The sequence below is a fragment of the Oryza sativa genome, chromosome 1 (genome assembly GCF_034140825.1).
Source record: "Oryza sativa Japonica Group chromosome 1, ASM3414082v1".
In the NCBI taxonomy this organism is placed as follows: Eukaryota; Viridiplantae; Streptophyta; class Magnoliopsida; order Poales; family Poaceae; genus Oryza; species Oryza sativa.
In genome coordinates, this window is record NC_089035.1 from 39139124 (window position 1) to 39150570 (window position 11447).

General features: G+C 41.5%; 2 protein-coding genes and 1 long non-coding RNA gene across 3 annotated transcripts; 1 reads left to right on the forward strand and 2 right to left on the reverse strand.

Moving 5' to 3' along the window:
- Positions 1-356: 356 nt before the first annotated feature.
- On the forward strand, positions 357-4663 carry LOC4324889 (KH domain-containing protein At1g09660/At1g09670). Its single transcript, XM_015765695.3, has 7 exons — positions 357-926; positions 1513-1598; positions 2285-2430; positions 2750-2866; positions 2961-3077; positions 3791-3934; positions 4032-4663. Exons 1-7 carry the CDS (start codon positions 817-819, stop codon positions 4182-4184), a joined length of 873 nt encoding a protein of 290 aa, XP_015621181.1. The 5' UTR covers positions 357-816; the 3' UTR covers positions 4185-4663.
- A 1533-nt stretch (positions 4664-6196) lies between these two features.
- Positions 6197-8036, reverse strand: LOC136354799 (uncharacterized). Its single transcript, XR_010738595.1, has 2 exons — positions 7579-8036; positions 6197-6968 (listed from the first exon to the last, which is right to left on the reverse strand). It is a non-coding gene; the product is annotated as an uncharacterized lncRNA (long non-coding RNA).
- A 769-nt stretch (positions 8037-8805) lies between these two features.
- Positions 8806-11435, reverse strand: LOC4324890 (protein TRIGALACTOSYLDIACYLGLYCEROL 5, chloroplastic). Its single transcript, XM_015785662.2, has 3 exons — positions 11179-11435; positions 9613-9787; positions 8806-9340 (listed from the first exon to the last, which is right to left on the reverse strand). The coding sequence occupies exons 1-3, from the start codon at positions 11312-11314 to the stop codon at positions 9244-9246; spliced, it is 408 nt and encodes a 135-aa protein (XP_015641148.1). The 5' UTR covers positions 11315-11435; the 3' UTR covers positions 8806-9243.
- Positions 11436-11447: the final 12 nt, after the last annotated feature.

An 11447-nucleotide genomic window follows, 5' to 3' on the forward strand; every position in this document is an offset into this window, starting at 1 on the left:
AACAAATGTAGTATTAAATATTTAGCACGGTGTGTTTTCATAGTAATAAAATCGCCTATTGTCGATCTCAATGTTAATGAACTAGTCAGAATAGCACCATCTATTCAAACCGTTGGTCCACAAAACTTGTTTGTATATGAACACAAAAATTCTCCCTGTTAGTTTTCAAAAACAATCTACTGGGTACACGTAGCATAACCAACAACAAAAGGAGAAAAAATTGTGAAAATTACAGAGGGAAACTCCAGAAGAAGAGAGACCTCAATCATCTGGATTTCAGCGACATATACTGCAGGGAGAGAGAATCCAAAGCCCTCCTTTGGGTTTGTCTCTACCTCTCTCTCCTCCCTTCTCCCACCCACCCCTTCTCTCTCTACCTCTCTCTCCTCCCCCTTGTGGGTGTGTGCTGTGGTGGAGAGGAGAAAGGGAGGAAGAAGAGGAGAGCAAGAACCAAAAACCAAGAGCTGCTGCCAACCCTGCACAGCCTGGGCTTGTGATCATTGATTGCCCAACTATTACTACCTTCCTGTTTTTTTCTTCTCATATAGAAGAATCCCATCTATCTATCCCTTATACATATCTCTTCTTCTCTTTGGTTCTTGGAAATCTCCCATCTCTTCTAGATTTCCTTTGTGGCTTCAAGGGCCTCCACACCATATCTTGATTAGTAGTTGGTTGCTCTTCTTCTTGTTCTTGGTTTTCTTGATTGCTTAGGGGGTTGGAATTTTGCGGTTCTTGGTTTCTTGGTCTTTCCCCCCAATCTTTGCAAGTCTTGTAGAGAGTATTTGAGTTGTTCCTTCCGCTTGTTGGGGAGCCATGGATGATAGGATTCCGCCACCCTCGCCCTTGCAGTACTCGCCGTCTCCCGTCCATTCTTCTCCTCACCCCCTCAGTTCTTTGAGGTATTCTTCCTCTGAAAGAGAGAGGTGGGTTCATGCTTCGTGCTCTTGATTTTGTTTTATTTTTTTATTCCTGCGATTGGTTTCCTCTCTATTTTTAGGTCGAGTTTTGTTTAGGTATTTGATCCTGTTTCTGGAAATCTTTATGAGGGGGTACGAGATTCGGGTGCCATCGGTGGAGATTTCTGCGTAATTCTGACCTTCTGGATGTGATGTTTGGCATTGATCAATGCTGCCGATGTTGGTGGAGGAGTGATCTGTGGAAATAGGGCTTTTCGTGATTGCTTGCTGATAGATTTGCAAGTGAGGGTAGTAGAAGATGGCTATTAGGAATAGATAGAGCCATTTTTTGTTTGTTTGGCTGATGCTTGATGTAAAATTTGTGTGTAATAGATTGCTCATTGTTAAGAGCCGCATGTACTCCATATTCTTTTATGGATCTTGCTGTATAATTTCTTATTAAAGTTCTTATTTTTGAGTTTATTACATTGTGGGCTTATAGTTATTTTACGGTTCTATATTTTAGAATATTGTTTAATTATTTCAATTCTCTCATGGAAATAGTAAAGTCAGAGTAACTAGTGTTATACTGATGAGATTGTTTGTGTGGCAGATATCTGGCTGAGTTGCTTGCCGAGAGGCAGAAATTAGCTCCATTTGTACAAGTTCTTCCCTTCTGCACCAGGCTCTTGAACCAAGGTCGGTTTCCTTTGCTTTCGTGAATACTGTAATGTTGCTTGTTTATATAGGTCCTTACCAGTTTAAAAACCTAATCTTGTTAATGCCCTGATGAAGTAGTATATTTTGTTACCACCATTTGCTATCTTTAGTTCACCTTTGAGCCGTCTAGGTTGCAGATTGTTAAGTTATAGTAAATGCTATGACGTCTTGATGGTCACCTCAGCTATTTTAGGGTCATACTTTTTTTTGCGGGGGTTGGTATCATACTGTTGATAGATCAGAACTCAGAAGAAGAGTATATTACAAAGGATACATTTGGCTAGATGTTCTTTTGGTCAGTTCACTTACCACATATATTATTGTCTACTCCTGAGATAATTCACAGGAAGTTGATTTTTCCAGTAGAGGCTACGTTAACAATGCATGTAATCGACTTCATTATGTACGATAGATGCATTTATGTCAACCAAAAATTTCATCGTAAGAATGTCCACTCTGCACTGTATTCATATTCTTTAACTGAATGAAGTGTTTTATATCCTTACTACAGTAGTTCAAGTTATTATACAAATCTAACAATGTAACTTGTACCGCCCACCCATTCCGTGATATAGGAAGCAGATATACTGCCACTGCCATTGTTAAACTATTATAAGCGGCTGCACCAACATTTTCTCATCATGATCATGTTTCATTTGATGCAGAGATTCTGCGGGCGTCTTCTTTGCCACCTAACCATAATTTTGTTGATCCTGAGAGAATCGAGCATGGTAGCCCATTGAGGTTACCTGGCCTCCCAGTGAATGGTCAGCCAATGGATCTGGAGGGATGGTCAGGGATGCAAACAGAGGTAATGCAACTTCTGGCTATTTTTGGTTATCATTGACTTTTTTTTTCCTGCATGTCTCATTGATGCATTCAAATAACATGTGTGCCCTAAGTTATATTACTGAAAGCGCATGATCATTATTTCTCCATGCTGGATATGTTGTTTCTATATATTGCCACGTAATTAATGCAGAGGAGTTGTTGCATGAATAAGTGCCTTTTTATACTCTGTTCATGACATGGACTACAGGTTCACACCCATAGCAGTATGGCACTTCATGGCTTATCAACCCTTGAAGCTTCTCTCATCGTATAACGGTGTCTTGTTCTTTCTTTTTCAGAATATGAGGGTTCTGCAAGCATCATCTATGGGCTGGAATGGTCCTCCAGCAATTACTGGCACCCCTGTTGTCAAGAAAGTTGTGAGGCTAGATGTTCCTGTCGACAAGTATCCTAATGTACGCTTGGATTTTTTAATGTTTCTCATGCTTTCCCTTAGCTTTCTTGCTATGCCAGATCATGAATGGTTTGCACTCTTTTGTTGCTTTTCAGTACAACTTTGTTGGTCGGTTGTTGGGGCCACGAGGTAACTCCCTCAAAAGAGTTGAAGCTTCAACCCAGTGTAGGGTTTATATTCGGGGACGTGGTTCAGTGAAAGATTCTGTTAAGGTATCTAAATGCACACTGTAGTTCCCTGTAATTCCCCTGTTCTAACATGATTGTTTGGTTAAAAACACTTTTTTGGCAGTAACTTGTTTTTGTTATTAATTATTATATAGGTTTTATTAAAAAAAGAGGACATTCTCACTTTCATGGTCATCATTATGTCGCCTAATCTGTTTCGTTACAATATCATAAGCAATTAATCTTAACTTGCAGCTGGTCCATATTGATATACAACCATTACTTAATTAAATACAATTAATTGCATGGTTAAAGGCTTAGAATTAGATTACAATCTCCAGACAACAATAGTTACATAGAAGGAGCTGTGCATCATGCTAGTTAAGGTTAAAAACCCATGCTCTATTTTCAATGTCAATAGCATAGATATTCTAGTATTATGAGCTGCAACGTAAGGCTCAGTAAGTATGTAATTTCTATCATGAACTTGTTAGTATATTGCCCAGAAATATTTGATATCAATGCTCGAACTTCATTGAGGTTGTTTTGCTGGGGTTCGGTTGTCCCAGATATTGGTCTAGGGCATGCTAATGACATGATGCTTATGGTTTGGTGGGATGAGGCGAACTATCTTTCACAATACAGTTAATAGTTTTTTTTTCTGATAATGGAAATTGGTCCAGCCTCTACATGAAGAGGTATCCAGCCAACATTACAGTTTATTTAGAGCTTAATGCCCTGATGTTTTTCTAACACAGGAGGACAAGCTGAGAGATAAACCTGGGTATGAGCACCTGAATGAACCGCTGCATGTGCTTGTGGAAGCAGAGTTCCCGGCAGATATTATTGATACCCGTCTAAACCAAGCTGTGACTATCCTAGAGGATCTTCTCAAACCAATTGTATGCACCCCCGCTCTTCTTCGCTGTCATCATCTTGGATAACTTAAACGCATCATGTTAAATATTAATATGGTGTTATCTGGCCTGCTTTTGCCAGGATGAGTCAATGGACTACTACAAGAAGCAACAACTGAGGGAATTGGCCATTCTAAATGGCACCCTGAGAGAGGAAAGCCCAAGTCCTCACCTGAGCCCCAGTGTATCCCCCTTCAACTCCACCGGGATGAAGCGCGCGAAAACAGGGCGGTGATCTCGGTTCCGAAAGCATTATTATTCTCCAAATCTGGTCATGGTTTCTATGTCTGATCACATGCTGCTGTGCTTTGCTGGAGATGATTGGTGATGCATATGCTGGGATCATCAGTGCTGCTGGCCTATGCCTGTCATGATCTGCCTTGTTTTATCATCCTTGGGGGTGAATGATCCTCTCTGTGGGCTTGATGTTTGACGGTATTATTATTTATTCTTTGTGCATCTGACTTCTGAATATTAACATTATTGGTTTGGGTAAGTTAACAACAAGGCCCGGTTTGGCCAATCTAGAAAGAATTGGGATCCCAAGTGTCGGACAATAATCAGGTTTTGTCGGTGTACCTGAAAGAAATAGTAGTAATTTGTCAAAGGGGCTGGTGCTCTTGTGTGCTAGTGCTTAGTACAAGACAGCCAAGCAATGAAGCAAGTATAGCTGAAGAGACAACCCTCCATTAATGATTATTTGCATTCATACAATGTCGTTTTCATGTCTCCTCTTGTTCCGCATGGCCACAGGTGAGGTGAGCTTCCATCAAGGTGATTGATTAACTCTCCATTGACGATTGTAAGCAGCTATTACTAGTCTCTACTGTTGTCTGCATGACTGGCCATGTTATTTATTACACCCTCCGTCCCATAAAAAACTACTTCTGATTATATATTTAGACATAGTCTATGTTCAGATACATAGTCAGAAGTTGATTATTTTTTTTATTATTTTTTTAGAACAGAGGGAGAAGATGATGGTAATATGACTGTTCCATAAAAAAACAATTTCTGACTATATATTTAGATATATCTATGTTCAGATACATAGTCAGAAGTTGATTATCTTTTTGGAACGAGGAAGAAGATGATGGTAATGTGACCGTTTCATAAAAAACAACTTCTGATTATATATTTAGATATATCTATGTTCTCAGATACATAGATATATCTAAATATAGTGAGTTGTGATTTTTTTGGAGGAACGGAGTGAGAAGATGATGGTAATGTGATACACTGGCATGTGTGACAGAGTGACGAGTGATGAGTGGTTTCTTTTCCATGTTTGCTGGGCATGATGCTGTGGTTGAGATCATGTGCACGGTGGCAGTTTTGGCCATTAAAGTGCCGGCGGCCATGGCTGCATGTGGGGAGGAGGGGTGATCTGGCATTGCATGCATGCATGACCACCGGAGAAAGAAAGAGAAAAAAGCTTTCTCTGAACCTCTCTCTCTCTCAAATCTCAATCATTTGTGCTGTGCAGGCTTTCCATTTCACGCCTTTTGCCAGAGTAGCCACGTAGTAGAAAACGTCATGGATCTTTTGCCCTAGATTACCTGCCATCATCTTGCTCTTTTTCCATGTGGTCCGGTAGTGAAGTTCCAGCGAAGAAGAACAACAGTAGTACACTAGTACTCCTTTTTTTTTCTCGTCTGAAGTTCCGTCAGGTTTCCTAAAGCTGGCGCAGAACTGCAATTCATCCGGATTGGTATTTGGTGTAGTAGTAGTGCCTTGGTGAAACTGATTGCAGTGATGCCTTTTGATCTTCCAACTTACTACTAAAATTGTGGTGGAGTACTTTGATGACATTGATCAGCACTGATGGTGAAAGATGGTATGCCTTTGGAGAGTGAGTGAGGCAGACTTGGCTAGAAGAGCACTTCAACATTCCGTGGGTGTTTAACCACATCCTTAAGGCTTTGTTCGGCCCGTGTGTAGTATTTTCCCTGGGGAAATCATCACCAGGCAGGGATTTGGTGAATCCCCTCCCTGCACCCAATCCCTTTCCAATACCCCTCCACCATGGGCTTAGCTGATTTGGAAGTTTCGCTTGCATCACAGGGAAGTGAAAATTCAGGATTTAAATAGCATTTGCAGCCTTAATAAAGAAGCTTTTGCTAAAATACGAAATAATGTACAGAAAATTTCGGAATTTAAATAGTATGACAAGATCAAAAAAATAAATCTACAGATAATTCAAAATACCGTAAAAAAAATGGAGAAAATCAGAAACATTCTGAAAACTGACTAAAAGATCTGAAAATATAACCAAAAATTGACTGCAGGTCTCTGTTTGTAATCAGATAATTGTTCCGATAGTCAAGAAAACATCAGAAACTGTTAAAACAAGGAGAACAAGTAATTAGTACTTGCTATCACAAAAAATTGCCTTGCCCAATCTAACAGCACAACATTTTGTACTCCGTGCAACATCAAACTAGACTAAAACTGAAGTTCACATCAAACTCTGAGGTTGACATCAAACTGGATTAAATCTATAGAAGTTGACATCAAATACTAATTGTACATAAACTTGCATATAACACTGCTCTATTGACAATACAGGGTTATAAATCTAGTTGTCTAAAGTTGGCGTTCCTGTCATTCCATCTTCATGCAATGAGCACCTTCATCACTGCCAAAGGAAAAAAATGTGATTAACATAACTATAAGCAAAAATATGAGTAGTACAAAAAAGCCTAGAAAATTATTAGAATTCTAGAAAATAGTAAAATGTTGAAAACTGGCTGCAAAAATTCATGCTAATTCACTTTGGCTGACAGACTTTAATAGTGAGTGCACTACATGCAAGCACACACAATGCTGAAATGTTGGTCCTGACCACGAAAAAGAAATCTACTCCTACAGAATTAGCAAGAGCAGCAACATGATTAAAAACTGAATAACTAAGATTAAGTGCATCTAAAAATTGGTGAATAGTAGAGACAGCAGCATCAACAGCAACAGCAGAGCAGTAGCAGCATGCCAGCATCAACAGCAACAGCAGTAGCAGCACCTAAAAATTGAATAGCAATAGGAGCAGAATTAGTGATACAATTTATGGCAAGATGCTGGAATTAAGTGCACAATTTACTTGTCATTACTTTTTTTTGCTAAAGTGGCTGCCTATAGAGATTAACCAGCAAAAAGTGCAAAATTTATTATAAAAGCAAGCATTATCTGTTGTGCAAGCTCCTTTCCTAAAAAGATTATATGTTGTACTCCATACATCATCGAGTGCGGTTACTAATCCAATAGCTTGTGTAAATAGTACTGCTAGCAAATAGATGGGCGCTGGAAATTGGTGGCTGCAGCTTGAAATCCAGCAATCTGAGAACTGAAAATATTGTATTTCAAAACAAATGGCAATAAATAAAACCCATGATTCCAAAGCTAAGCATTTGATGGTTGGAATAATATTCCCCTTATGTATTAGTACAAAGCTAAATTGCATTACAAAGCATTTGACATAAATTCTTGCCAGGTTACCTTCCAGCTAATACTCAATATGCATTACAAGACTAAATCACATGATATATATACTTCATATTCTATCCATTACAACTACTGCAAGAAAGTAAGCAAGAAAGGGAATAATGATTGTGCAAGGATGAAATTTGATATACCTGGACGGTTCTAGGATGAGTTAATAGAAGATGTCGATGCCCTCAAGGTCCTTGCAGGACTTGGAGGATGCTAGCCGGACGGAGCAACAGTGGCAGCAAATCTTGCCACACGAACAGCAGCGGGGAGAGGGGTAAGGGACGAACCTGGTGCCGTGGATCTAGGCTAGCAGAAGGATGTGCCCACACGGTGAAGCACGAACCTGAGATCCTCGGCGGCGGTGGTGGAGGAAGGGAGGAGGAGCCGGCACTGGGGAAGAAGGGAGGCGGCGCCAGCGGCAGGGAAGACATTTGCACTTGCACCGGGGAGAAACGGAGGCGGCGTCGGTGGATCCGTCTGAAGGCGGCGGCTCCGACGGATGCGGTGAGAGGAGGAGGCGGCGCCGGCGTTCGCGGCGAGAGGCGGCGGCGTTCACTGAGAGAAGAAGATGAAGCGCTCGCGGCTCAACCGTAGGGGATTCAATCCACGAGCTAGGGTGGTGGACAGATTTCCCTGGGGTTAGAGGTGTATTGGGCCGGGAAACCTACCTTCCCGGGCTATGCCGAATGGAGTTTTGAGCAGCCCAGGGATTTTCCTCCCTCGTGGTGGGCTTCCCCTTCGAGGCCGGGAAATAGGCCGGGATCCCAGCCTTTTACCCCCTAGCCGAACGAGGCCTAAGGAGGTTCACTGTCGGAAGTGCTGGGAAATTATGACCCTATAATCTAGAATTGCCTTGTTTTCTTTTTTAAACCAGACGTGTATTACTATCGTCTCAAAATACAAGAATCTAGGACGGATATTTTCTACTACTATGAAGCATGTCCAAATTCATAATAAGCCCATCCAATTTTAGTTTCTTATATTGAATTCGAGGCCCGCGTTAACATTGACGGTTTTCAATAGCAAACCTCTCCCATGAGGGTAGGAGACATCGATTAATTAATAAATACTCCCGTTGGACATGGTTACTAAGAAAGTAGGTAGAAGTGAATGGTGGAAGGTTAGTGGAGGTATATGGGAAAAATGAATGGTAGAGAGTTATGATTGATTGGGAAGAGAATGTTGGTGTAGAAATTGTTATATTTTGGGACAAATCCTGAGAGTTAAAAGTTGTTATATTTTAGGACGGATGGAGTAATATATATCATCTATGATGGATTTCACTTTCATGTTACTGAGCCCAAAATATGGGAGTATTTTAGCAAAGCTAGCTATAGCTAATTGAACAAAGTGGCATGCTTAAGACGAGGTTAAGAACACGAAACAAACAGCATTTGCTATTGCTAGTCAACAAAGGCACACGTAATGGAAGGATTAGAGTGTTTTGAGCCTTTGAAAGGTAAGTTCTGCAAAATTTCTCAATACGAAAACAGATAGCGTTTCCGCAGATGAGCACGGAATACCGACAGCGACGCCCATGGGGGATATTTCAATGCGAAATGGCGTCGCAATCACATGGTGTTGCATCTCCTCGCACATGGTGTTGCAGATTAATACTTCTGGGGCTCCAATGGTGTAGAATATTTGACAGAATATCTCATGAATCCCTGAAGAAGAAAACATATTCGCTGTAACATCAAGCAAGCAAGGGGTTCATTTCAGTCCCGCTTAGGCACGTGCTGTACTGCTTCAAGCTATTAGTGGATATCAAGCTCTTCTTCATTCATGTGCTGTACTGCTGTTTTCATCTACATCCGCCTCCACTTATCGATCTCCTTTGATGTCGCTTTGATCAGCTTCCTGGTGCTCTCCATCATCTCGTCAAATAGGATATCAAACTGTTCACTGCAAAGGATTTTTAAGATAATTATATCATGAAGATGAGGTAACACGTGCTAGTCGATTTTATAATTATATGTAGGAACAGTGAACTAAAAACAGTTGGACGACCACACTGATATCCTTCTACACATTCAACAAAGTTCCCACCAAAAGTAGGTACAGACCTTTTGATATCTCCAACAACACACCGTCACACATAGGCAGATCAAATCCATTGTATGATGTAAGGATGTTGAACAATAGGAGCTGAGGTTGATTGTATAGAGATTGCTTACTCGTAAGGAAGGTTTCTGGAATTCTGAAATGATCTCCTGATGTTTGAATATCTCCCGTTCTCATCATATGCAATTCCTTTTCCAAAACCATAGCCAAAACCTATTCCTATCCCACATCCAGCACCAGCTCCCAATCCCAACTGCAAACCAGGGAATCCAGCCCCAATTCCTGCACCTGTTCAACCACATAAAAGTGAGGGGGAACAGAACAAGATCACGGGAGATTAAGCAATGTCAGTGATCGGCATATGCAAAATCAGATGTGGTTTAGTTACATAGTTCCTTCCTACATAGTTTATTATTTGCAACTGCATTTTCTTTCTGAATATTCAGGAGGACAGCATCTTCTACTGTAAATTTTGTAAAAAAGAAGTTTTAATTATTACAGTAAGAGGAACAGTTCAACCTTCAATGCTGGCACATGGAACAAAAGGTTTTTTTTTTTTGCCAAAAATGAGCAAAATGTACAGGACACGTAGTAATCTAAATCTTAGTCATACAAACTGATATGCAATCATAAATTGCAGAGAACATCAACCTTTCAAGGGTCAAGCTTCAATATGACTACACAGTAAGCTTACTTTACTACTGTTAACATAGAGGTCATGTAATGAAATATTGAAGGCTTAAAGAAACTGCTCTGAGGAGGGCAATCTGGAACGGCAATATTAGTGTGATTTTCAGACGTTTTAAGTCCTGACAAACACATATTATCCTTATTAGGCTAGATGGATACATTTGATGTCATCAGAAGTGTCCTTTACACATCTAAATTATTGTTCCCCATCTAGGATGGAAGACTTATGGCTCTTAGCAAGTGGAGTGCCAGTCTGCCACTGGTACTTTCCAATTGTATTACAGTTAATAATTAAGTTTTCGCCGAGATTTATTTGTTAAGCACCAGAACGGCATGGCATGTCAAGTCTACAAATATTTCCGCAGAACCTTTCTCCGTGGATATGCCATCTAATTCTCTTTTTCAATGGAGTTGTAAGTTTTCATGATCAGTCATCCGCATCCAAAATTTGGATGGTTGCACTGTTGTTTACCAAGGCAATAAACTCAGGTTTTCACATGGACCGAATCAAACCTGTATGCCCAATTCAGAACACTAAGTTTTTTCACAGAAATCTCCACAGTACGGCAAAACACCCGATTCCACCAGAATCCTCCAATCCAACATTTAGGGGCTATGGCTCAATCACTGAGAAAGAGAAAGTGCACGTGCTTAAGAAGTGTGGAAAGTGTCAGTGATAAGAGAATCCCCAATTACTCCATTTGAGTTCGCTAACCTGATAAGCGATAGCACCAGAATTCCAAATCAAACACCGATAATTAACCTACTTGCTCATGCCGGACAAACCTAATAGAGAAGCACTTGCACTTCCCATGCTCGCCTCACCCCGATTGGAGAGGGAAGCGGGACGAAACAATCACGCGCGCCTAGGCAGTTCGAAGCCTGCTAGAACCCTCGCGAACACCTTGTTGAACCCTACCGAAGGTGCCCGAGAGGAGGAGGAAGGAGGAGCGCGGGTGATGGCTATGGATGGCGAATCGCTTGCCTACCGCCGATGAGGCCGAAGCAGACGCCGACGCCGCAGCCGGCGCCGATGCCGAACGAGGGGCCCAGCTTGCCGAGCGCCTCCGACCTCACCACCGGGAGGCCCCACCGCGACGAGCCCCTCCTGCCGCCGAACGCCATGGCCTCCCTCGCCCGCGCGCTTCCCGCGCAACCGCAAGCGCTTCCCGGAGCTGAGCTCACCGGAGGAGGGGAGGAGGATGAGGAGGTGGGAGGGAGGGAGACCCTTCCGAGATTATTCTCCAGCGACTCACTG

What these genes read in the sequence shown, in the direction of transcription:
- LOC4324889 (XM_015765695.3), top strand. Translation starts at nt 817, where the DNA reads ATGGATGATAGGATTCCGCCACCCTCGCCCTTGCAGTACTCGCCGTCT. An exon ending in TCTTCCTCTGAAAGAGAGAG is followed by an intron (nt 927 to 1,512) that starts GTGGGTTCATGC and finishes TTTGTGTGGCAG; the next exon opens with ATATCTGGCTGAGTTGCTTG. An exon ending in CTGTCGACAAGTATCCTAAT is followed by an intron (nt 2,867 to 2,960) that starts GTACGCTTGGAT and finishes GTTGCTTTTCAG; the next exon opens with TACAACTTTGTTGGTCGGTT.
- LOC4324890 (XM_015785662.2), bottom strand. Translation starts at nt 11,314, where the DNA reads ATGGCGTTCGGCGGCAGGAGGGGCTCGTCGCGGTGGGGCCTCCCGGTG. An exon ending in CTGCTTCGGCCTCATCGGCG is followed by an intron (nt 9,788 to 11,178) that starts GTAGGCAAGCGA and finishes GTGGTTGAACAG; the next exon opens with GTGCAGGAATTGGGGCTGGA. An exon ending in TCCAGAAACCTTCCTTACGA is followed by an intron (nt 9,341 to 9,612) that starts GTAAGCAATCTC and finishes AATCCTTTGCAG; the next exon opens with TGAACAGTTTGATATCCTAT.